This window comes from Oculina patagonica, chromosome 2, assembly GCF_052425735.1.
Source record: "Oculina patagonica isolate OP01 chromosome 2, crgOcupat, whole genome shotgun sequence".
Taxonomy (NCBI): domain Eukaryota; kingdom Metazoa; phylum Cnidaria; class Anthozoa; order Scleractinia; family Oculinidae; genus Oculina; species Oculina patagonica.
In genome coordinates, this window is record NC_135759.1 from 44,532,240 (window position 1) to 44,558,412 (window position 26,173).

General features: G+C 39.8%; 4 protein-coding genes across 5 annotated transcripts in view; 3 read left to right on the top strand and 1 right to left on the bottom strand.

Annotated features, from left to right (window-relative positions):
* LOC144644794 (mitochondrial coenzyme A transporter SLC25A42-like) overlaps positions 1-9,109 on the top strand; it is an 11,029-nt gene extending 1,920 nt beyond the window's left edge. The window contains exons 2-5 of the mRNA XM_078504337.1: positions 4,761-4,786; positions 5,472-5,632; positions 6,904-7,020; positions 7,381-9,109. Coding sequence (XP_078360463.1) covers positions 4,761-4,786; positions 5,472-5,632; positions 6,904-7,020; positions 7,381-7,864 — 788 coding nt within the window. The 3' untranslated portion in view covers positions 7,865-9,109. The remainder of the gene's footprint in view (positions 1-4,760; positions 4,787-5,471; positions 5,633-6,903; positions 7,021-7,380) is intronic.
* A 1,051-nt stretch (positions 9,110-10,160) lies between these two features.
* LOC144644768 (MAM and LDL-receptor class A domain-containing protein 1-like) overlaps positions 10,161-26,173 on the bottom strand; it is a 47,727-nt gene continuing 31,714 nt past the window's right edge. For both annotated transcript variants that reach the window (XM_078504294.1, XM_078504293.1), the window contains 11 exons: positions 25,976-26,107; positions 25,101-25,339; positions 23,996-24,083; positions 16,538-16,594; positions 16,111-16,245; positions 15,072-15,313; positions 14,618-14,705; positions 13,750-13,794; positions 12,462-12,654; positions 11,403-11,552; positions 10,161-10,683 (listed from right to left, as the gene is read on the bottom strand). In XM_078504294.1, the coding sequence (XP_078360420.1) occupies positions 10,290-10,683; positions 11,403-11,552; positions 12,462-12,654; positions 13,750-13,794; positions 14,618-14,705; positions 15,072-15,313; positions 16,111-16,245; positions 16,538-16,594; positions 23,996-24,083; positions 25,101-25,339; positions 25,976-26,107 (1,763 nt within the window). In that variant the 3' untranslated portion in view covers positions 10,161-10,289. The remainder of the gene's footprint in view (positions 10,684-11,402; positions 11,553-12,461; positions 12,655-13,749; positions 13,795-14,617; positions 14,706-15,071; positions 15,314-16,110; positions 16,246-16,537; positions 16,595-23,995; positions 24,084-25,100; positions 25,340-25,975; positions 26,108-26,173) is intronic.
* Positions 19,122-19,568, top strand: LOC144640268 (uncharacterized). Its single transcript, XM_078499458.1, has one exon. It carries the CDS (start codon positions 19,122-19,124, stop codon positions 19,566-19,568), a length of 447 nt encoding a protein of 148 aa, XP_078355584.1.
* LOC144640279 (uncharacterized) lies at positions 19,655-23,572 on the top strand. The gene is made up of 3 exons (XM_078499464.1): positions 19,655-19,758; positions 20,404-21,985; positions 22,095-23,572. The coding sequence occupies exons 1-3, from the start codon at positions 19,655-19,657 to the stop codon at positions 23,127-23,129; spliced, it is 2,721 nt and encodes a 906-aa protein (XP_078355590.1). The 3' UTR covers positions 23,130-23,572.

Consider the following 26,173-nt stretch of genomic DNA (forward strand, 5'->3'; position numbering starts at 1 on the left):
GGGGGTGGCGCTTATTTGAGGGCGGCGCTTATTTAAAATTTTGAAGCCACAAAGAATCTTATCTTTTACAGTAATTGAAAATAGCGTCTTTTTATTGTCATTATTCGTCTTTTGCTGAAGAGAGCTGTCCTGGCAAGGTTAGCAGCCTATACAACATTTGCAGAACTACGTATTGTAAGAATGGTGGATAGAAAAACTAATGGGCGAGCGGTAAAATAATCGCTTTGAACTGCCAAACATAGCTTTTGATGGAAAGAAATGTCCAAGTTGGTTTCAGAGTTGCTTTGTTGTGCTGTTTTTAGTTAAACGGAATTCCCCTTTTTCGGGGGGGGGGGGCGCTTATTAAATCTTTTGTCCCAAATGCGGCACTTATTTGAGGGTGGTGCTTATTAATAGGCTGGTGGCGTTTATTCGAGGGCGGCGCTTACATGTATTCGAGGGCGGCACTTATTCGAGGACAGCGCTTATTCGAGGGTGGCGCTTATTCGAGGGTGGCGCTTTTTCGAGGGCAGCGCTTATTCAAGTAAATACAGTACAAGCAGTTTGTGGAGGGTGACAAGTGCAACAGACTACTTCTTGACGTGTATTGATAGCTTCTGGTGGAATTCATTGAAAGTTTAAGTCCAATTTGTGACATTTCAAACAACTGCCTACATTGTACATCTATCAAAAACAAACACCTATTAAATTGAAAGCTAGTGTCTCTGAACAGCTAAACTTCATCTCAGGGAATTTTCCTCAAGATTTACCGACATTTTGAATGGGATTTTATGCTATGAAGGGCCTGAAGGGGTTTTTGGAAACTGGGATTTGGGCAAATATAATTTTCACTGGAAAAATGGATTTGGGTCACTTGGACTGGTAATCACAAACTAATAAACAATCTAGAACTGGGATTGGGATTGGGATTCGGAAAATCAGAAAAAAACAATAGGCTGGGGGGATTTTAAAGCCCCCTTCATTCAGTACCTGGCCAGATGTGACTGACTGGCATGCGGTGTCTAATTTTTTTTGAGAAATTTTCTTCCTGTAGCTGTGATAGTGCCAGTCATAGCAGTTTAGCAAAATTGCTTGCAATCTCCCTACTGAGACCAGAACATGTAGTACCGTAAAAACCCGCAGATAAGCCGCACCTTTTTTCCAAAAATTTTCGCTCGAAAGCGGGGGTGCGGCTTATCTCCGGGAACATTCGGAAAAGGTGCCATAAATTTCCGTGAACTGATGCTTATTTATGGAAAATTATGTAAATTAATATAACAAAAAACTACAGGAGAGTACCGGTCATTGCTGTTGCAAGTTTGACAGCTCCTATACTGTTTGCAGTGTCGACAATGGCCTATACCTTTAACAATAATATTGATACTTTACGAGCGAGAAAATACCACAAGTATTCATGAGTAAGATGGCCAATTGTTTCTTTCTCATTTTGCACTTTGATGGAAAATTTGGCGAACTGATTACGAAACTCTTTTCATGCAACGAGTTTATCCCCAATAGATGGCTCCCAAATCTCTTTAATTTGTCGATATGATAGCCACGATCTTGTTTTGCTTTACGTTCTTGCCCCAGTCCCATATTTCGTGTCCGATCAAATGCCTGGTTACTAAGCTACGAACGTAGGCAAACGCAAGTTCTTGTTGTTGCGACACAAAAATCTATGGAAAAACTGCGTTGAATGAAGAAATACCTGTCAACAAATGACAGAAAAAGATCACCCATAATATGTTAAAGTTGGTTTTCATTATATTAAAGAGCTCAAATTGTGGGTATGACTGAAGTATTTTCTGTTTCAATTTTCACTGAGTTTACGTTCGATGGAGAAGACTTCCTCAGACTCAACTTTGGTTTTTTGACTCGACTTTGGATTTTCTTTGATTTACTTTCAAAAAACCACTTTTTTTCCAACATTTGAGTTGTTAAACTCAGGGTGCGGCTTATCTGCGGGTGCGGCTTATCCGCGGGTCTTTACGGTAGTCATGGGGTCTTGACAATGTGCAAGCCATGTGAGACATTCTGGTTCAGTCTCTTCCACATAGCCTTTTCGTTTCTCTTATCTGGCTTGGCATGAGAAAACAAAGGGCTCTGGGGACATAGGAGTTTTGAATTAATTCAATTTTTTTTGATTGGCTGTTTGGAACAAAGAATTGCTATTAACGGAAATCGAAAAGGTAATGACCCTCTCATACATTCTTTTGAAACGTCATGACTGCATTATTATTATTATGAGAAACAAAAGGGCCAGGGGGACAAGAATGATTCTGGTTAGCCATATAAATAAGACAATGGTTTGCCTAAATAGCAGCCTGTTAGCCTACAGTTAAAGTGTCTATCCAGCCTACAGGTTTTTTGTGGTTTTCGTATCTCTTTAATGCATAAACAAGTATTCTAAAAAGAAATTTTTGGATTCCGCCTTTTTTTTCGCTGCAAAATCGAGCTTTAAAGTTCCCGCTTTGGCCACGCCCAAAGAAGTTGACCGCGTGATCGAGGATTGGTGATGAGTGACGTCATATCAGGAACCGCTCGAAGCGTTTGCATTTGTTTATTTGCTTGACAGCCACAACATAAGGTTTGTTTTTCCCAAGAATTCTTCGAGTTTGGATGGAATACTCACAAGACAGCGATTTCTTATCTGAAGAAGACGTGACTAGCAGCTCATCTGATTCGAACGAAGAGATCGAGTCCGGAGAACTCGAAACGTTCGCTTGCACTGCAGTAGAAGTTGAGAGTAACAAAGAAGAAGGCGCTTACTCTCAAGAACCTCTAGCGGACAATGCATGGATAGAAGAATATAATCGAGAGAAGCAACTTATTGAAGAGAGGGAACGAAAATTACAAAACCAGCTTAACAGAGTCCTGGAATTAGACACATACCGGTATATAGATACTTTTTCCAAACACCCACTCCGCGCGTTAAATTTGCATTTTGTACGCAAATTCACTCCAGAAAGCTTTGAATGGACACTTCAAGCGTCGCGAAACCTACAACGACGGACGGAAATCGATCTGCATTCTCAGGCTGTATACCTTTTAATTTTCATTACAGATGTGAAACGAAAATGAAAACAATATAACGAATAGACTGTAAGCACTATTATTCCCGAAAATTGCCCTTGACACTCACACAACGCATTGACTTGAAAGTGGTATGCTTGTTTGTTTTGAATCGACACTTGTCGCGTCGGTAGATTTGCGTATGTTGCAAATAAATGTGCCCTTAGTTGATACGCAAAAGATTAATATTAATAAACATGTTTATTACTTTTATTAGTCCTTCTTGTTACAGCCTAATAAAAATACAAGCGACTTTTCACGCGTTTAGAAATGCTGACAACACGCGCTTATGATAAGTGCGACTGATTGTCTCAAAAACGATTAACAAACAGTAGTCCTAAACTATCGATTTTTTTAACTTTTGAAACTTAGAAAAACTTTTCTTTTCATCGTGACAATGCTTACTTTAGGCTGTGAAAGCTTTGATAAACTTTTCATTGTACGCACTTTAAACAAACAATAGTGCTTGCAGAGACCGATCGATAAAATTATAACTTTACATGTATGGGAGTTGAAACCCTGAAAAGCTACGTACGAGCACAAGGACTTCAATTATAAAGATCACATTTTAATAAGACTTTATGAACAAGACTTACAAGAAAAAGAAATAGAAATTCAAGCGATATTCGAGGGAGAAATAATTCGCTTTACCTTGACTGGTCGACAAATCGAACGTCGCTTCAGCTACATGTTATCTTTGCTTGGCGACGCTTGCTCGCTTATTATTTCTACACGATGGTTGACATTAGGCAATAAAAATCTCTTGGGAAGTTGGCGACGTTTACTGGTAGTTTTTTAGGCGTCTAGCGAGACGCGTGTCTTGTCATTCGAGAACAGACACTCAATCAATTGAATAATGAGTAATGAATACCCGATGACGACTTCGACTGGACAAAGTTAAGTATTCCGGTGAAATCTTGGCACAGGAACAATGCCAATTATCATTTTACATCAGCGACCGTTGGCATTGAAGATTTTCAAAGGAATGTCTTCTTGTAATATCCCTGGGAGCGAAGTAGCAAGCACAGACGGCAGATGAGGCACTCGGATTCCACTTTGCACGTTTTAACTTGACGAAGTCCATCTTCATTTTCCTTCTAGCCTTTGCTTCTGTTCTCATATCACCCCAAAATGCAGCTCAATACCCTTTTCTTCATTTGGAGTATTCAAGCATACCACAACGTCGCATCTATCTGGTATATTTCTACCGCCAGTATCTCCTCGCTATTAGAAGAAATGCCGGCTTCAAATGGCGGTAAGATTTTGCGGTTCCTGATCTGACGTCACAGCCGGTCTGGAACCCAGACTCTTTCTGGTCTTGACTCCCGGACAACTTCTTTGGGCGTGGCCGAAAAGGGAACTTTAAAGCTCGATTTTGCAGCGAAAAAGTGGCGGAATCCAAAAATTTCTTTTAGAAAACTTGTTTATGCATAATAGAGATACAAAAACCACAAAAAACCTGTAGGCTGGATAGACACTTTAACTAAATAATATTATTTTGATATTCTACAAACTCTCTTTTCTCCTACCATTTGTGTACAGGTAAATAAAAGTACTTGACTGTTATCTTCATTAAACTGTACAATACCAGTCGAGAGTGTCCATTCATTTTTGATTATTCATTGCTTTATTGATAATTAAACTACATGTACTGTAGTTTTTTTGTGTATAATTTGTGTATACTAACATGGCAATTGTTTATTTTGTAGCCTCCAACAGACAGTTCTCAGTGAAGGTATGTTGAGTTAACTGTTGTTTTACTGACCTACATGCAAGGTTGGGAAAATACCAGGTCTGATTGCTTGGGGCAAGTAAATTTTGTTATGGAACAAGTGAAACTAAAGTTTGGTGGCCCAGTCCAGAGAACAAGTGAAATTAGCCTCTGTTGTCAGTGGTCTTGCTAGTCTGAATGATGGCAAGAAATATTTATGTGGGGGCAAGTGAAAACTTGAAGTTTACTGACCCACTGGGCAAGTAAAATGGTAGCTGTATACATGTACACATACATGTTTGTGCACACCATGGGCTAAATATCTCATTCCTTGCAAGAGAAACATGATTACTGAAATTAAGATTTTGTATTTTGTATTTTTATTTTCTCTAATTCACACATTACCGTAATATACCAGTAATATATTTTTGATAATTAAAATTTTGAAAGGTCTACATTTTGTAAAGTTCTGTTAAAAAATGAATTGCCCAAAACTAATTTTAAAATTTTCAGTTGTTTTCTAGTTCTGGTTCAATTTAACCCTTGTAACAGTCTGGTATTCTATACTCCTACAGAGAAGAAAGAAAAAAAAAATAATTGTACCAAGGGTAAAGTGAACCACAACCTAGAATGATGTCAAATGAAAAATTAAAAAATTTTTTTTTTTTTTTTTTTTTTTTTATTCTGTATTAATTTACCTTGTTGCCAGGGAGCGGTTGGCGTCTTAAGACAGACATATTTAGAAAATGGGTTTCTCGGGCTCTTCAGAGGAAACAGTGCAACAATGGCAAGGATTATTCCTTATGCTTCACTGCAGTTTACAGCACATGAGCAGTTTAAACAATTACTTAGACAAGACAATAAGAAAGGGTAGGTTTGCTCTAATGTACAGGCTTGTACTAACATTCAGAGTTATGGTAGAAAAGGCAAAATAATACATGTCAGCAGAAAAGTATTCTTTCCTAGCTCACACGTTAATTTGACTGCCTGTTCAACCGAAATCTAACAGCATGAAACAGGCTATTAAGTATTGTTATAATGTCATGTACATAGGCAGCAGAGCAGGGGAGGGGTTGTCTTTATGACTACCAACGAATTATGCAATTTAGGGCATTTTGGGAAAATTTGAGTAGGAGTATGCGCTTGGCTTGAGCTCTCCCACATTTCAAAATGCTCTGCTGCCTCTGGTTTATACTGTACAACATAGGAAAAATTTTTATGAATACAGTCACAGGGCTGCAAATAACAGTCGGTCATCGGACATTTGCCCACCAAAATTTGCTCATGTCCGACAAAATCCCAAGTGTGGTCGGACATGATGTCCAGACAATTTTTTGACGGTAAATCATTTTACGGCAACAATGAATAAAATTAAACGTTTTGTTTTTAGTGGTGTCCGACCAAAATTTTGTCCGACCAAGATTTTGTCCCACCATGATGGTGTCTTAGTAGGACAAGTAGTTGGTTATCTGGTTTTGGTTTTGGGGGGGGGGGGAAAGGGGGGGGGGGGGGGGGGGGGGGGTATGTCCTTTCAAGTGAAAGAAATTATTTGCAGCCCTGCAGTCAACTCTCTCTAAAACGGACATTTTCAGGACCTTCTCCAACTGTCCATCTTAAAGTAGTATCCGTCTTAAAGGGGGTTTAGTTACAGTAGTTAGTTACACCAGGTGTCCATCTTATGGAGGTGTCTGTCTTAAAGAGGTGTCTATTAAGATAGAGTTGGCTGGAAATATGTACAGATGAAGTACATAGTTCACCCATATTATGCTTCTCTTTCCTTCCCTCTTGTATGCAATTCTTCTCATCGACATGTGCTGACTCTTTAGGTTTACTGCAAATACCTTTACAAACAGTCACATATATTTGTGTTATATTTCAGAACTCTACATACCTACATGGGAATGCTTCTCTTTCCTTCCCTTTTGTATGCAATTTTTCTCATGTGCTGACTCTTTAGGTTTGCTGCAAATACCTTTACAAACAGTCACATATATTTGTGTTATATTTCAGAACTCTACATACCTACATGGGAATGCTTCTCTTTCCATCCCTTTTGTATGCAATTTTTCTCATGTGCTGACTCTTTAGGTTTGCTGCAAATACCTTTACAAACAGTCACGTATATTTGTGTTATATTTCAGACCTCTGCCTCCAGTGCGTCGATTTTTGGCAGGTTCCTTAGCAGGCATTACAGCTGCGTTGTTCACGTACCCTTTGGATATGATTCGTGCTAGATTAGCTATCACCCAGAAAAACAGGTAAATTAGTTTTGCAACTGTTTCATCAGAGTGTTAAATGTCGATAACTAAGTTAGGCCAGCAAGAGCTTGGAAACTAACATTCGCTATGCATACTCAAACCACTGAGCACCGAGAAAACATAGTTCTCAAAAACTATTAGTTGTCAACAACTAAGCAGTTTCCCTTTTGGAAAAGGGGAACTGTCTAGCCGTCGACAATTTAAAATCTAGCATTTGTCGACAATTCCCCTCACACACTAAGGGTTTTAGTTGTCAACAAAATTTAGTTATCGATAACAAGTTTTTATTGACCACTAAATGTCTAGTCTGTCGAAGCCGTAAGTTTAAGTGATTTTTTTTTTACTTTCTTATCCCGTTAGGTACACTGGGCTAATGAACATTGTTACCAAAATTTACAGAGAAGAAGGTTTTTCAGCTTATTACAGAGGCCTTTTCCCCACCCTGATGGGAATAGTGCCCTATGCTGGCATAAGCTTTTTCACTTATGAATCACTAAAGAAACTTTATTCTGATATGTTCCGCGAGAAGAAACTTCACCCACTCCACAGACTTTTATTTGGGGCGTGTGCAGGGCTCTTTGGCCAATCTGCCACTTATCCACTGGATATAATTCGTCGGCGAATGCAGACGGATGGCATTTCTGAGACTTCAAGGCCAGAGTATCGAAAAATGTGGAGCACTGCGAAGTATGTGTATGCAACTGAAGGGTTGAAAAAAGGCTTGTACAAAGGCTTGAGCATGAACTGGGTCAAGGGACCCATTGCTGTTGGAATAAGTTTTACAACCTTCGATCTGTTGCACGGTTTTTTACAGAGGCATTACATCCATACAGAGACTGGCTAAGAGAATACAGAATAATGGTCCACAAAATACAATACCCAGTGTATGTTATACACCTGTATTGGAAATAACCTGCCACGCGAGATATTGGGTGGCTGGTTTGTTTAAAAGCGCTGCTAACTGACACCGGTAACAGAACTGGTTGAAAGCTATGAATAAACTGTGGTACTGTACATGTACATGTTACAAACCATAGTGCACTTTTATAATGTAATGGCTTTTCTAAATCAACACCGAGGTAGGGAGGGGGGTAGTTTTGAGTGCAAAATAGCGACATGTACCAGTGACTAGTTGCAGCAGATATTATTAACCAATGGCTAGCGCCGGAAATGCTTTAGTCATTCATTTACACTGTAATTTGTCGCAAAGTTCAACCAGCCTATTGTAAAGCTACTGGTGTACAGCTGTAATACAGAATTTCTTTTTGAAAGTCACCAGAAAACTTCCCTTAACTAATCAAGACGCTTTCGAACGGTGTAAGGTGGAAAGCTACAGTTGTATTGACTTTAGAATCTTGGGTACATTTCTTACAATTATTTATAAATTTTTGAAATGCGTAATTTGCAAATTTATTTGCTTCCCGGAATAACAAGCTTTATCTTCCAAGCTCTCAATTTGAAATAAAAACTTTTTTAAATTACATATTATAGGGGAATCTAAGTTCATTTTGTACTTACAAGTAGTTATAGAGTAAGACTTACTTTTTTGTTCCTTCTTGCGTTTTTCAGAATTTTTGTGAAAGAAAAAAATATATACGAGTGTTTATAATCTATTTCCTAAATTATGGAAGATTTAATAGCATATAAAGGAAGAAATTTGTTATCTGAAATGTATGTTACGTCTGACAACATTAAGTCGTTCGTTCGAGATAATTCCTATATATAGCTTAGTTAATTTGTATTATTATAATTTGTTTTCAGTGGAGAGAAATACTGGTATACCCCATCCAATATTTGTGTTTTCTGCTTTTACTCCCGTGTCAATCGATTGTTCTCTTTGTTGTACAGTTTTGTAGATACCAACACGTCTTTCGGCAGCTTCCAAGGCCCCTCTAAAATACCTAACAAGCTGCAAACAGTGAAAATGACATTTGACTTCTGAATGCTTAGTCTAGCCTAACAAATTGACTGGGAACGATCTCAAACAAAACCTCAAATCAAGAGAAACAAGCGGTCTGGGACTAATGCACTTCTTGTTCAGTATCTATATATTTACACATTAAACAGACAAGCACATATATTAATTTTATCCAATTGCCTGCATATTCTAGTTTTCACTCTAGCAACCAATCTGTGCAACACTGTAATGCAGCGTTTCCATAATGTATAGATTAACCCAAGTCTAAAAGCGGAGCTCCACGGTTCAAACACCAAAATACCTTTAGTGAATGGTTACTCCCCCTTTTATTTCACTTGTATATTCCTCACTTCACTTCACTCTTCTCTTCTCCGCGCTCTTTTTTGTTTTGTTTTATTTCTTCATTTATGTTTTGAACGATCGAAGCTAGTCTAATTTGACGAAATCAAGCAGCGCAGCCCTAAATCACAGACAGTCATAATTCTTTTTTTTTTTCGTTAAATGTGAAGGCAAAAATAAATGTTCATAATTTGACTAATGACAAAATGCGCTTGCATTACAAACATGTACTATGTAAGTCTGATAGCGGGACATGGAATTCCTTGAACATGTAATGACTTTTTAAGTTTCGTTTATCATATTTTGCGTTAATTTTGCATTCTAGTTCACATTACATGTTAAATTTTAGGAAACCTCTGTTAAGACAGTTGTCAAGTGCAACAGGAGAGCCTGAATGGGATCAAATTTTAACAATCCCCTGCGAAACTAGGCCGGGGTTTAAAACGATAAATCTGAATAACTGTCAGTTAAAATGTGAGTCAATTATCAATTAGCTGATAGTAGAGAAATCGAGAAATTTATGTATAATTATGTTCTGCAAATTGGACTGAATCTAAACAAGGAGATTACAAGGCCGTAACTAGCAAGAGGCAAGACAAAGCACTCGCCTCGTCTAAAATCACACCAAAAATTAAAAAAGAAAACGTTCAGTTGCGAACATAATTCACAGTTGAACAAGATGGACATTTCAGAAGAAGTACCTTGTAAAAATTCTGAAAATATCGTTTTTATACATCTAAACTTCAAAATCTGTGGCTCGCGCCATCGGCGATCACCGATGTTTCCTCGTCTTTGCCAAAAGTCAAGTTACGGCCCCGGATTATCAACCAAACGTAGTACGTACTAGCTCTTTTAAGGTTAAAAGACTACAATGCTCGAAGAATTATCTTTTCAATGCCTTTATTGAACCTTATGTCCCACAATATTATTTTATTTTCTTCCTTGTGTACAGGAGGGAGAAATTTTTTAGCATAACACCGTTAATAAACTGTCGCCGTCATGTACGGTTAGGTTAGTTCTTGGATATTTCGTTGTTCAGCCACGGCAGCAGATATTTCACCTTGGCGTAGACCCCAAACTTCCCAGGACTAGCACATCCGTAGCCCCAGCTGGTGGCGCCTTGAAGGTAAAACTTTCCGCCAGTCTCGCACACCATTGGTCCACCACTATCACCCTGACAGGAATCTATTCCACCCTGGTCCAGTCCTGCGCAGACCATGGAGTCATGGATCTTTCCTGGGTAGGCTTTATCACAGCGGGCGCGACTGACCGCTGGAACTGAGACCTCCTGAAGGTAGTCTGGAGTGGCCCCTCCGGAAGCAAGCCTTCCCCAGCCCGTGATCCAACATCTGGTATTGTTAGCTGGTGCAGCGACAGTGTTTGGAAGACACACCAGGTTCACGTATCTAAAGAGCAGGAGAGATGTTTAGTTTTCTGAGTAGTTACACAGAGCTGCTGTGTGTAAAAAGGGCCTCGAGCGACAAGGAAATATAAAACCCCGAGCGCAAGCGTGTCGCGCCTACTGGTGGGAAGAGATTTTTCTCGCGCGCTTGCGTGCTAGCCCATTCGACTGACCTTAAAAATATCAAATAAATGAGCACCTTGTAGTCTGAACTGTAAGCGTTAGACTTGTTGCTTTTTTCGTAGTCAGAAGTTTTATAGAAGTGTTTCAATTGACCTTCAGGAAATAATACATTTTTTCCATCACATCCCAACTAATGCATTCTACTGAAACATCTTGTTTCATAGAAATTTGTATATAAATCGTCATTCATTTTGTGTTCACTATAATTGTCTCCTCTAATTTTGTCAAGGTCGTTTTCTTACCGATCATGAACGTAAATCAAGTGCTTCGTGCAAGCGTTTCGCACTTATCAAGAGTTCAATCGAAAAAACCCTAACACTGCATTTCTCACAAACTATTGCGCCTGATAGTAACAAAAATCACTCGTTAATCCCAATAATGGAAATGCAAATTATCTTTACTCGTGTCATTATTTAACGTCAACACTTCTTGCATCATCAAGAACCCCTTAAAATCATTTTTGCTAGCGAAGTACCTTGCGTGCATAGCAAACCAGAAAAATCATGACAACCAGTGCAAAGTTCACATGAAATACCTAACCTGTTCAGCGTAGCTGGTTTTTCCAGTTTCAGTAAGGCAATATCATGGCTGTATGATACCGGCTTGTGGTATGATGGGTGAGTGATCACTTTGATTACTTTGATGTCCTGTTCAGTACCAACAGTGTTAACACGTCTGTGGGCGCCAAGTCTTAATAAAAAAACATACAATTGATTAACAGTTAATTCATGTTGTACCACCGTACAATGACCCTAGCATGAATACTCTCACTTCAACAGAGTCATTTTTGTCAAATGAGCAATTTTCAAACCAAAAATAAACCCACGCCATTAATTTCCAAAAAAAAAAAACATTCCTCTTGCTATGCAGCCAGTACTTTTTACATTAGTATTCTCGTAAATAAAATGGAGGATATTTATATACAATATAGTTTGCATTACTTCAGCAAGCACATATAGGGCTGGTAGTCGTCGCGTGAACTTTGCTTGGTGACCCCACATTTTTTTGAACGGATCACTTTTGTTGACGATTATCTACGTTTTGCGTAAAATTGAAAAAAATCAAAAGTCGATTTTTTTTTGGTCCCACGTTCGTTCGAATGCCTCTTTTCGAGCTTTTCGTTTTGCTGTACGACGGTTTCAAATACCGCTTTCAGGGTTAAGTCTTACAAAAAGTTTGCAACACTATAATTTTTTTACGCAACAGACCCATTTCTACAAAATATGACTAAGATCATTTGCCTTTTTTTTTTTTTCTCATCTTCAATATGTTTAACTATAAATCCTGTAAACCATGTTGAATTGCGTTCGCCAATTTTTCAGAATCAGGGTAGTTTTCCACACGCTTTATCTCTGAAACGAAGTCGGTGACCCCCATTTTTTTTGCATTCTTGACACAAGTAACTTATTATCTGACTGCTGTAAAAATTTTAATAAAATCTATCGACTAGAAAATTTTCGCGCGAACGTCCTTAAGAACCTAGTTTGCCTAATTTTACACTAAACGGCCATTTATATAAGAACCTGTTTAGGCTAACTTGAAAACATCTAGGTTCTTATACGCGGGATTTTACTGTATTGTATTTTGTATTAGTTTTACCTTATAACGATAGAGCTGGGTTGCTTTCCTCGGACACAGTGAGTCGCTGTGACAACCCACTGGGGATAGACTAGAGAACCGCCGCAGTACGGGAAACCGGAAGTGGTACGTAACTGGACCTGCCACGGCCAGTCACCATGTTTAGCAGCGACACCACCAACAATCCTGGTTTGTGGACGAATGCCGCAAGAACCTTAAAGAGAAAGTAATCAATAGCATTTCATTTCCCTGGGAAGGCGATGAGACCGAGTGGTTAGGGTGCGGGATTTGAAAACCGGATCCCTGGTTCATGTCCTCTACCCTACCAACAGCAGGATTTGTTCTCTGGCGTCAACTCCTCGACCGCGCTTTGCAAATTGCCAAACTCCGCCGAGCATTTGGGGATTGTTGATCGGGGGGGGGGGGGGGGGGGGGGGAGACACGAAGTCTGAGACCGAATAGCGTTGTTCTCTCTGCTATTACTGCAATCTAGTCAGCGATAGTTGGAAGGTGTGGTAGCATTGTTTCCCGCGAAATGGAAGCTATAGCAACCAAGACAAGGATGCCGTGGATTCAGTGATTGTAAACGGGTCAGAACTCTCTTCAATGAAAATGTAAACGCACTGTTTATATCCCAGAATTTCGTCGTCAAAGATAAATTTAGTGATGTCGCGTTACTTTATAGCACTGAATGCAAATGATTGTACCACGTTTTTCAACATACACGGGGCTCACCAATGACGTAAAACAAAGTACGTCTAAGTCACAAACAACCTCGAAACAATAAGGCAGGAACACCAGCTCCAAGACACACAGGAAATATTGATCGCCACGTCTTCATTACAGGAAACACCGTCGATCCGTTATTCCTTTTTTTTTTCACAAGCGCAAGGAAATATTATTTTTATTCATATGCTGCTGTGTTGTCATAAGGAAAATGGAAAATGTACTTTTTCATCTGTGTATATAGTCACATGGCAGATGTACATTTCCATACCTCTGTTATATGCGTAGTAACATGAAAACTTCTTGGAAACTTCCAGTGGCTTTTAATGCGTGCTGCATAAGCTGCCTGGAAAGTTCCATGTACTTTTTAATCTGTGGTGCATAAAGGTAAATAGAAATTTCCATGCGCTCTTAGTCAGTGCCGCATCGAGGTACATTTTATGAGTAGACTCTTTCCACGTGTATCGTGGTATATAGTCTTGTATCGTCGGTGGTATATAGTATATAGTCTGTTGATGCGGGACACTGTATTACAGTTTTCTAACGCTGTCATTGTGATGATGAAGTCATTAAGAATACCTACCCTGTGGGGGTGGGGTGCCAGCTGTTGTTGGAGGAGGTGGCGTGACTGCAAAATAAAAAAAGGAAAGCGTAATTACAATTATCCAAAACCTGGAAATAAATATCGCTTTTTTTCCTGGTCATTTTCTAACTTGCTGATGCATTTTAATAACTCATTTATTCATTGCCAGATTTGTAAGGCGAAAACCAAGCAATTCCAGATTATTTTCGATAATCAAAGGTGGATGCCACACGCTGCAAGGTTTTTTCAATATTTTGAAAGTGGGTTACTCTGTTCATTCATTCCTAATCTACATTTTAAAGTGTCAACTCTGTGTATCCACAATTTTTCACATTGCTATGGCAACCGAATTTTGAAATTCAGGTTAAGCCTGATTGAACTTTTGACTTATTAATTCGTATTTTTTTGTTTTAATCCCAGGCATTTTCTTATTAACCAAAAGTTTATAGCGTTTTGGTCAGATGGCGGACTTGATGACATATGACGTAACAAACGTCATCAAAAATTACGACATATTGCAGAGAATTGGAGAGCAGGCTCAGGGCTATCTACCTATTGCAAAATGCTGAAAAACCTTGACTCCCCACCCCCCTCCATCCGCCTTAACCACAAGGGGGGCGGAGGGGCTGGTATTAGGTTCATTTGATAAAAAGTTGTTATGTGATTAATGGTGCATTTTAAAACAGACACCCGCATTACATTACTTCTATTTGTTCATTAGAAGCATTCAATGCAAAGTCCCTTTGCCAAAAATAACAATACTAAGAATGTTTCTAACATGAACTCCAGTCTTGAAAATGCATGGCACACAATTCGAAAGCCGTTATGTTCATAATCAAAACGCGCTAAATCTTCGTTATGTACTTACTAGCGGAACAATGTCCCCGAACAAACAGGAAATCGTCTATTGCAATGTCGCCCTGGAAACCGAATCCTCGAATCCCTTCAAATGTAACCTACAATCATTACAAAAAATGAAACTTAGTGTCTGAATAACTAATTTAACCATTGTACCATTACATTATGCCCCATGATTGATTTTTGGGAGCTACTTGACCGTTATTTTAAATAAAAAAGTGAAGTCAGTTAAAAAAAATCCTTTTCTTTTTATAGTTTTGATCGAGCTGTTTTGGAACTCTTGAAAACTTCCTTTCCTGCCAATTGTAACGGAACACAAGGATTTTAAGTTCATTCCCCAGAGGATTCTTTTTTATGCCATATCTTTTACTGGTGAAAAGACTGATACATGACCAAGAGGTCAAAACGATAAAATAAGATATTGAACACATGTCCGCTCTCTTAGCCATGAATTGCTTCCTTACCACATAAACTCCCCATAAATTAAAGTCAACATTAGCTTTCAGCCACACGTCGCCTTTATTTCCACTTGCATTGAAGACCGTTTTTCCATTTATGGTCACATTTAATGTCCTTACGTCTACACCATACATATGATAGTAGAACTGAAGACACATGTTGCCTCTGAATAGCAGCTTGGGACTGTTGAGTTTTGCATTGTCACCTGGCTGTCGAGGGCTTGATGTTTCTATGTACATGTAATATCCTGCAACAGAAAACAGGTGAAAAATGTTTGAACGTCAACAAAACTTTACCGGACATTTCGTAACAGTCATCGGTACTATTGGTAGACTGATCCGCCCCTTGGGGGGGGCCGGCCCCCGGGGGGGGGCCCCGGGTAAACTATTGGAAAATATTTGGGATTTTTGGGAACGTGACCGTACTTTAAACAGTTATCGTAAAAATGGATTGTACCCGAAAATGAACGGTGAAAAGATGCATATTTCTATTGGAAATCAAGAGTAAATACAAATACCTATTGATCAATGATTGTCAGATAAGGTCGTGCGATCTTTTATTCGTAGTATATATTCAACGATATTACCAGTAGCATATTTCATACCAAATTTCCAAGACTATTCTATTCTAATTTTACCCTTTTTATTATTGCCATACGCTTTTAACAAGAGCCCCTGGTTCGGATGTGGTGGGCAGCCTTATCCCATGCGTATGGCATAAATAACTCAATTGACTGACTGATTGATCCGAAAGTCATCTTCGGAATACTTCAAGACAACTTCGAAGGCTTACATTCTTAAGACAGTCATTAACCCTATTCAGACCAGGGTCAGAACGCTACCAAACGTTCTGACTTTTTCTAAAATTTAACTGGCAATAATTTCGTATGGTTGACTGATGTGTTAGCAACTTGACATCACCATGGCAAATTGCCGAAAATGAACGGTGAAAAGATGCTCGGCAATTTGTAATTTTAAAGTTTGTTTTGTTTTATATAAGATATACGCTGTGGATGTAAAAAATAAAGACGCATTATTTTTTTACCATTTCCTGTGGTGTGGTCACCAGATGGCCCCGTACTCGAAGATGGAGTACCCCACTTATTTCGCGTCCAGTCAAACACATCATTTGTTTCCTGAACAAAGCCGCACATAAATTGGTCGAAATTACAACCAAGGCCTGGAAAATAACGAAGACTGGTAATTTAATAAATACTGTATACGCAATTTTGTCAAAAAGGCAAGGGTTTCCATCACAGCTATATAACATTCATGTTTCATTCGTTCATATTAACTCTAAAAGACGCTATTTTCATTCGTTTTAATTCAATATATAGAGTTCTTAGAAAATTTCAAGCAATAGCTTTACTTAGCATACATCCCCCTCAAGAGCTTGGTTTTTTTTTTTTCTAGAATGTAGCTTTGTGACTTATAACAGCAGTAAGTCTAGTTAGCAATGGAGCAAATCTTACTTGGTAGTGGTGGGCCGCCTGTTGTCGTTGGCACCGTTGGAGGAGACACAGTTGCATCTAAAATGAAATTTTAAGGCAAAAGTCAACTTCAGGTATTTCCCATCTTAAACTTAAAACTTTGGACGCTTTTTGTAGGAGAAGGAAAGGTAAGGGGACTTGTTCTAGACTACAAGTAATCCTTCAGTTTTCTCCCGGGCTCAGTCGTTTATTGCGTCTCTTCATGCGAAGTAATCTAATTTTCTTGCGCTCTCGCGTGCTCTTGCGGGCTGTTCCGAAAACGCGGAGTGCGGAGTGCGGAGTGCGGAGTCCGAAAATGCGGAGTCTGTAAAAAAATTTAAAAAAAAATAAAATAAAAATAAAATAAAAAAAGTGTGATAAAAAAATTAAAATAAAATAAAAAATATATAAATATTAAACTAAATATTAAAAAAATAATACACATTTTTGCACAGCTTCGCCCGAAGCAGTGAAGCGGATCGTTCAGACCGCGGCCATTTCTTTCTTCAAAAATGACTGCAGTTCACGTTTCACGAAATATTAACAAACAGTATTTCCAATTTTTTGGAATCACTACTCGTAAACTTCAAATAACTTTAGTTTCTTTTTTACCAAAGAGCCTAAAGCCATGTTGCTTCGCCTGGCTTTCCACGAATACACAGTAAACTCTCTAAAAGAACCATCAGCAACGTGGCACTTTTCAACTCCGCCTTTTATGCTAGACGAAGTTCAAATTAAAGAAAAATGTACAACAACGATACGCTAGTCCGCAGCACTTAATAAAAAAGCAAAAATTAAATAAAGAAAAATTTCCCCAAAAGTCATTTAACCGCCTTTGTGCCGTGGATATCTACATCCATCTGTGGACATGTCATTTTTGGTTGAAATCATGTTTTCAGTGCAAGAATACTAATTCTTTTGATTGTAAGTTCTTTTCGCTGGGAACTCGGAACCTGGGAACCGTTTATTTCAGGTGTCATGGAAACACGCCTGTGTCAAGGACAATCGTGATAACTGGTAATGGTTATGTCAAGCTTGCAATAGCTTTTGCTTTGTTTTGACAAGCAGAGCAGTGCGGTTGAACGGCTTTTTGGCACTCTTTGAAAAGTTTTATTTTTTGCTTTTTTATTGGCCAATCTCTTTTTTTTTACTTCACTATAACTATAAGTCTGCGTAACGTATCGTTGTCACACATTTTTTTTTTTAAAAAAAATGAACTTCGTCAATTAGAATGCGAAAAGTTTAGAAGGCGGAGTTGACAAGTGCCACGTAGCTGATGGATCTTCAGTTTAGAGGGTTTCCTGTGTATCATGATCTTGGAAAGCCAGGCGTATTTTATTTTTTACGAAGCAACATGGCTTTAGGCTCTTTGGTAAAAAAGAAACTAAAGTTATTTGAAGTTTACGAGTAGTGATTCCAAAAAATTGGAAATACTGTTTGTTAATATTTCGTGAAACGTGAACTGCAGTCATTTTTGAAGAAAGAAATGGCCGCGGTCTGAACGATCCGCTTCACTGCTTCGGGCGAAGCTGTGCAAAAATGTGTATTATTTTTTTAATACCTTATTGTTACTTATTTTCGCGGGCACTTAATTTCGCGAAAATGGAACAGGAATATTTCGCGGGTCTTAATTTTCGCGATATGGCCAAAAATACGTAATTAGCATAAAAAATACAATAGAAATCGGTTAGAATTAATTTTCGCGGGTCTTTAATTTCGCGATTTTTTGAAAATCGCGAAAGTTAAGTCCCGCGAAAATAAGTAACAATAAGGTATTTAGTTTAATATTTATATATTTTTCACTTTATTTTAATTTTTTTATCACACTTTTTTTATTTTATTTTTATTTTATTTATTTATTTTTATTTTTTTACAGACTCCGCATTTTCGGACTCCGCACTCCGCACTCCGCACTCCGCACTCCGCACTCCGCACTCCGCACTCCGCACTCCGCACTCCGCACTCCGCACTCCGCACTCCGCGTTTTCGGAACAGCCTGCTCTTGCGCTCGACTGACCCTAAAACAAAAAGTGATCGCTCATAGTCCGCAGACTCTTGGCCTTTTCAGTTTTTGATGTCGCTTGCTAGTTAATTTCTTGACAAAAGCATCAATTTGTAATAAGTAAACTTTCACTTTTACAGTTTTCTTGAATAAAAACTGTTAAAGAAAACACCTTGAGACATGTCGGCTATCTCAGACTTTTTCCATTGCTTCGATACACTTCAAGACGACCCTAAAGGCGCCCTCTTTAAAACTAAGAATAGGTCATTATTAAAAATATCGTTATTGTAGCCAAGGGATGACATAGTTTATTATAGGTTTCACGGTGACCTTTTATTTGAAAGTAACTTAATAACACAATCAGAATCAAATCACTAGAAAACAATTGGTCCTAATGTTAGCCATTTTCGTGAATTTACCCCCTTTGGACAAGCACGTGTTCAAAGGGATTAATTGCGCAACGCACACCCTTAGTATCAGGTGATAGGAGTTTCGTTTTTCAGTTCGAGTCAGTTTTCACTTCGAGCGTACCAGACTGAAATTTGTGTAGTACAGTTTCGTTTCTTCTTCATTCGTTTTATCCTAATGGGTCGTCAAAGCAAGTGCCCAGGTTGCAAAGAGTTAAAGTCCGCACATGATTTTGGTCGTCCTGGAAAGGATTGTACGGGTCCAGTTCACAACGATACCGAACAGGATCGCGATGCGGCTGATGAGCTAGAGCATACCGACGAGGTTGGTGCTAACGCTTCTTCAAACCCTGACGTATTGCAATCTTTGACAGCATCGGTGCAGCTCTTATCCACCGAATTGAAATCTCTTCGACAGGAGACTAACGAGTTGCGCGCGTTAGTGCGTCCTGCCTCTTCACAACAGCAGCAAGCGCCAGCAGTCCCGCCCCTTGTTACATTGCCAGAGCTTCGTGCTATGACCGATTTAGCTAAGACCGTGGATCGACGGGTAGAGCACCTTGGCGTTGGTGGTTCGGATGATAGCGAGTCTGAGAATGAGACCGACCCTATTCAGCAATCATGAGCTACTTCTGCACCTTCCTCGCGTCCTGGTAAGTTAAAATCGGGCCGGGAGGCAAAAGCTACCAGTGCGGTTTTGTATCCTCAAAGATGGCCTCACAGTTTTCTTTGTATCACACGAGCGCAGCGCGAGATCAAATACGAGGAGTTAACGTTGGCGGAGTTCGTGGCTGGATACGCTCAAATTTTGTTATGTAAGGATATCACTCCTTTAGAGCGCACGGAGCGTGAAAAACATCTGGTATCCTTAATGTACTTCGCACAACGGTACGAATGGTCGGCCGTTCTCAATTTTCATGGTTCAGTGTTGCTCGAAATTGAGCGTGGACTTGTTAAATGGGGAGACTCTTATCTTCATTTGGAAAGTAGAACACTTTACGGACACCCATTGAAGGAGAAATCGCCGACTTCTTCAGCGCCAGTTTTATTTTGTCGCGATTATCAGCGAGAACAATGCATTAGCGTTAAAGACCACTTCGGATTTCTCCGTGGCGAACGCAAATGGTTGAAACATATCTGCGCAGCGTGCTGGACTCGTCTTCGAAAGCAGGAGTCACATCGTGAGCATTCTTCTGATTGTCCTCTAAAAGATTCTGCGAAAGATTCGCCGGCGACGTCAAAAAACTAGACTATTTTTTGCCTCCTAGTCTTCATGGAGCCGAAGCTGGGGGCGTGCCCGTTTTGGATTTTTGTTGTGGTTCTAGCCAGTTTACTCGAGACTTTTTATTGCAAGACTTTTCTCCTGCGAGACATTTCGATTCTGGACAGTCAGAATTTTCGTGTTCCAGTTCTAGTTTTTCCCCACAAGACAATACGTTTATTAAGTTTTCATAATCAAGACATTCAGTTTTTGATTACGCAACACGTCCTGTCACGAGTTCCTTTATCGACGCTCACAGTGCTGTTTTTTCTTCGGGACAGTTCAATTATACCGGACTTCGTATTCCCGTTCCTTCTCGACTGAATATTCCAGTGTGGCGTGCCTTGCTTCAAGACTATGAGGACAGTGTCATTTGTGACTTTTTGGAATTTGGTTGGCCACTTGGCTACACTAACCAGACCCTTCCAGTGTTCGACCTTCGTACCCACCGTGGCGCGTTGGATTTTCCTTCCGCAGTTCAGGACTATATTAGTAACGAGATTTTACTTGGTCGCGTTGTAGGACCCTTTGATGCACCGCCTTTTCTTGACGGTTTTGTGGTTTCTCCTCTCAACACGGTGGCCAAGCGCGACTCTCAGGAACGAAGAGTGATCGTGGATTTAAGCTGGCCTTGTGGCTCCTCAGTTAATGACGGTATTCCTTCTGGTTCTTTTCTTGGAGCTCAACTCGAATTGAGTTATCCCACTATTGATGCCATCGTCTCGGCGATTGTTTCACTCGGTCGGGGTTGCATGCTCTACAAGCGCGATCTTCGAAAAGCGTACCGCCAATTCCCCGTCGATCCCCATGACTATCATTTACTTGGTTATACCTGGAACAGACAATTTTACTTTGACACAGTTTTAACGATGGGTCTCCGTTCTGCTGCGATGGCATGTCAACGCTCTACTTCCGCAGTTACTTGGATTCTCAACCGGCGCGGACTAAGTACATTTAATTATCTCGATGACTTTATTGGTGTTTCGCCGCCGCCTTTGGCAACGTCTCATTTTAATGAGGTTGGAGTTTTGCTGCATCGTCTTGGATTAGAAGAATCTATTGATAAATCATGTCCTCCTTCTCCAGTAATGACTTGTTTGGGTGTCGAGCTCAATACTCTTGACTTTACCTTATCTGTTGACTCTGACCGATTAGTCGAAATTGAGAGCTTGTTACACACCTGGTTACATAAACGTACCACAACGAAATCATCCCTTCAGTCGCTGGTAGGCAAGTTGGTATTTGTATCGAAGTGTGTTCGCCAAAGTCGGGTCTTCATTGCGCGAATTCTTCGTTTATTACGGACGGTGAAATTTAATCATCATCACATTAATCTTAATTCTGAATTTCGTAAAGACATTCAATGGTGGTGCAGGTTTTTGCGTGTATACAACGGTGTGTCAATGATTACCGTAAATAACTGGTCGTCTCCTGGCGAGATGTTTACCACCGACGCTTGTCTAACCGGTTGTGGAGGCCTTTGTGCGCATTATTATTTTCATGCGGAGTTTCCAGAGTTCATCTCCAGCCAGCATCTTGACATTAATGCCTTGGAACTTTTGACCATCGTTGTTGCTCTCAAACTGTGGGGCCATCTTTGGCGCGGCCTTCGTTTAACTGTTCGGTGTGACAACGAAGTCGCAGTCACTGTTCTGAACTCGGGACGATGTCGGAATGCCTTTATTAATTCTTGTTTGCGAGAATTCTGTTTCTTGGCGGCAGCACACGAGTTTGAGATTCGAGCGGTTCATATTCCTGGTGTGCTGAACAGTGACGCTGACGTGCTTTCTCGCTGGAATGTGCCCTCACGGGCTAAAGAACAATTTCTGAACCGTGTTCAACGTGATCAACTTATTGCAGTTTCTGTGCCAATTAATTTCTTCCAGTTAGACAGTCCTTTCTAATGGACCGTTTTTGTTTGTTTTTATTGTAGATTTCTTAGCATTATCTGCATTGAGAAAGGATTGGAAGTACACGCTCCGTTCGGCTTATAGTGCTGGAACATTTAGTAATTTAAGGACTCAATTTAGAGCCTTTTTGTTATTTTGTACATATTTCCGATTAACCCCGACGCCAGCTACGTTGGATACTATTTGTCTGTATGTGCAATTTCTCAGCCGTACTCTTAGTCCTCCCGCTATTCGTAACTATTTGTCAGGGGTTAAGCTGTTACATTTGTTTTCAGGGCTAGATTTTCCCTTTAATAAGGATTTTCTACTCTCGTTGACGTTGCGTGGCATTGCACGTAACGCGCTCCACACCCCATGCAGAGCTCCGCCAGTTACTCCTGCTATTTTGTGTCAAATTTCCAGGGTTTTAGATTTCGAGAACGATCCTATTTCGTGCACGTTGTTTTGTGCCTTTCTATTTACATTCTTTTTAATGGCGAGGTTAGCTAATATAGTACCACGTTCACGTAAGTGTTTTGATCCTTCGCGTAATCTTACTCGGAGCGATGTTGCAACAAATCAACATGGGCTAATTGTTACTTTTAAATGTACTAAAACTATTCAGTTCGGAGAGCGAAAATTACATATTCCTTTGTTACGACTACCGGGCTCTCCCTTATGTCCAGTCGCTGCATATCAACGTATGGTTTGTCTCGTTCCCGCTAGTTCCCGGTCCGCCTTATTCGTTTTGCCTAGCCATTATGGTCCTACTATTCTCACTCAGGATCGTTTTATCGCCGCCTTCCGTCGGGCTCTTTCCACTGCTGGTCTTCCGGATGCTTCGTCCTATCAAGGTCATTCTTTCCGTCGAGGTGCGGCCTCTTGGGCCTTTAATCACGGTGTACCAGGTGAACTCATACAGATATACGGCGACTGGGCAAGTGATGCGTATAAGGCTTATTTAGAATTTAGTGTCGAATCTAAGCTCGCCTTCGCTCAGCAGCTTCGTTCTGCTGTTTTTTCTAGTACTTCGTAGTTATTTTTTTTTTCAGTGCACAGTTCGTTTTTTGGCGCGTTCCGTTTGGTGGCAGAGAGGTTTATTAGGCATATCGTTGGCTGTTCTTTACTGTTTGTGCTAATAATAAACTTCTCTCCGTGCCAAAAAAAAGCGAATTGTGTTTTATTTGTGTCAGGGGGCGTTGTTGGGGAATTTACCCCCTTTGGACAAGCACGTGTTCAAAGGGATTAATTGCGCAACGCACACCCTTAGTATCAGGTGATAGGAGTTTCGTTTTTCAGTTCGAGTCAGTTTTCACTTCGAGCGTACCAGACTGAAATTTGTGTAGTACAGTTTCGTTTCTTCTTCCCACCCTCCCACCCGGGGTGATTTTATTTACTGTCATAGGGTGGCAGAGAGGTTTATTAGGCATATCGTTGGCTGTTCTTTACTGTTTGTGCTAATAATAAAATTCTCTCCGTGCCAAAAAAAAGCGAATTGTGTTTTATTTGTGTCAGGGGGCGTTGTTGGGGAATTTATAGCAGTGAGGTAGTTTTCTCTTAAAACTCAGTTTATAGAATGATAAGAAATTTCTTATTTAAGGCCACCATTCCTGCTCACTTTGTTTCAATTTCGCTGCTGTTTCGTTGTTTATTGCAACATAGTTGATGCCATCAATTTTGAAATAAAGAAAATGATAAACAGCGCGGAGAAAACGTTGGTAACTTTTCTTGTATAAGGGATTCCACTGTACGTTCCATTCACTAGCTAGAATTATCCTATGGGAAGCTCTTTTTGCGAAAATATCGACAATTTTTCCAACATTAACTCTAATCTTAAAAAGGAATGAAAAACGTTTGTAAATACCACATACTGTTTTTCTATATTTTTTCTCATGTTCTTACTTGCAGGACAACGTCCAGGCCTCAACATGACATCGTCTATTGCGATGTCACTCTGGAAACTATATCCTATTATTCCTTCAAATGTAACCTGCAATCATAACAAAAGATAGAAAAAAGGGGCTAAAATACAGTGACATCAAACAAGCTTAACACTGGCAATTACTTTATGACATTTTTTCTGCAGGGGTACTTGGTTACGTAAGCAGGGACACATCTATGCTGGAGCAGTGTAGCGCGGGTTTTATTCCGGCCACGTGTCATATGTGGGTTGAATTTGTTGTTGGCTCTTGCCTTGCACAGAGGTTTTTTCTGGGGGTTCCTTCCTCTTGAAAAACCAACATTTCCAAATTCCATTTCTTCCTTTATAAAGGAACCAAATTAAAACTAGCTAGAGCTATGTGGCTTCCTCTTTTAATATAGCTCGTTAGTTAGATAGTTAGTTAGATATATATTTAGTTTGTTTGTTGGTTGTTTGGTTAGTTAGTTTGTCTATTTGGATCGACTCCTTATTAAATTTGACATTTGATTTAGACATTTAATCTATAGAGTCGCATTTACTACAAAAGCGGGTTTTTGTGAGATTTCGTTCCCAGGCCCCATTTTAATTTCGGGTCTTTTTCTACGCTATTTCAAGCATCAGAAACATGGCAGATAATTCACCTCCTTGTTTATTCATTTCTCCGCTCATTCACGTGGACAGGAGAAGAAGACTCGTTTTCTAAGAAAATGGTGAAATCCAAGATGGCGGATCCAATATGGCGCACTAATGACGTCGTGTGATGTAACATGACGTCAAAGCCAACAAAATTTATGTCATTTTGTATTAGAATTTACGGTATTTCTACACAGTGCAAAATACGACGGTACGACTGTGGGGGTATGAATCTGCTTGTACGTCCGCGGTTAACTACGTTCTAGTAAGACAAGTCTGCTTCTGGAAGTTTCTCTTTTCTGAAGTCTCCTCGTCGTTTTAAAAACTCTTACAAACACTTGTAAAGCCGATGCGGTTTTGCTATTAATACAAAACTTCACAAAATCAAAAAGGATAACGATTAAGGTACTGAAATAACTGTGCTGTTGGTGTTTCCCTGGGACGCTTTCTTACCTCGTAGATTCCCCATACATAGAAATCTACATTCGCTTTGAGCCACATGTTGCCTTTATCCCCACTTTCAGTGAACACAAGTCCTCCATTTATGTACACCTTAAGTGTCCCCATGCTTGCACCATACATATGGTAGTAGAACATGAGACACCCGCTGCCTCTGGACAGCAGCTTGGGGCTGTTCAGTTTAGCAGTGTCACCTGATGATTGACCAGTTGCTTCTGTGTACATGTAATATCCTGCAACGGATGAGTGACGGGAAATTTTTCACATTGTTAGATGAAAAAAAAAAAAAAAATAGAATATTAAGACCATATATTCATTTATTTCGCAGATAACCCCAACCAACCCTGATCTGGCCGTTTTTGTCTTCAATGACGGGCAGAGAGGGATGATTTTGGAAGAGCTCAATCGGTTTTAACTTAATTGTCGAACCAGTTTTGCTTCTCAGTAGCTGCATGGTTAACTTTAACAAGGCTAAACTAGATCTCAATGGTAAGAAATAGTTTTTAGATGTTACGTTTCTTAGGTCTAAGGCACACAGCGGTCAAACGCAAAAATTGACGTCACATCCGGTCCTTGCCGCTTCGAACTTTTGACTCGAAAGTGGGCAAATTTTTGCAAGAAATCATTAAAGAAATGGTACGGTGAAAGAACAGTTCAAGCTGGGACACTCAGTGGAGATGAATTATCAAATTTACAATCCATAAGCGGCGTATAAACCTTAACATTCCAGGGACAACGTTAACTTTTGGCTTTAAAGCGAAAGTTTTCGGAAAATTTAAGACTTTGTATGGACAATTTTGGCGGGAATTACACATGAACTGCGCACGCGCGCTGCGTTTGACCGCTGTGTGGGTCTAAGGACATCATACCATTTCCGGTGTGGTCAGCGGATGGTCCTGTTTGCGAAGACGTAGTACTCCCGTATTTTCGCGTCCAATCAAACGTGTCATTTTTGTCCTGAACAAAGCCACACATTGACCCGTCGAAATCGCAAGCAAGTACTGAAAGTTAAATAAGACAATTCGATGGTCAAATGAGCAGTTATGTTATAATGATAAGGTACGTGA

Coding starts and splice junctions, on each gene's coding strand:
- LOC144640268 (XM_078499458.1), top strand. CDS start 19,122: ATGGGTCGTCAAAGCAAGTGCCCAGGTTGCAAAGAGTTAAAGTCCGCA.
- LOC144640279 (XM_078499464.1), top strand. CDS start 19,655: ATGGCCTCACAGTTTTCTTTGTATCACACGAGCGCAGCGCGAGATCAA. Junction 19,759..20,403: donor ATACGCTCAAATTTTGTTAT/GTAAGGATATCA, acceptor TTCATAATCAAG/ACATTCAGTTTTTGATTACG. Junction 21,986..22,094: donor TGCTGAACAGTGACGCTGAC/GTGCTTTCTCGC, acceptor TCTTCCAGTTAG/ACAGTCCTTTCTAATGGACC.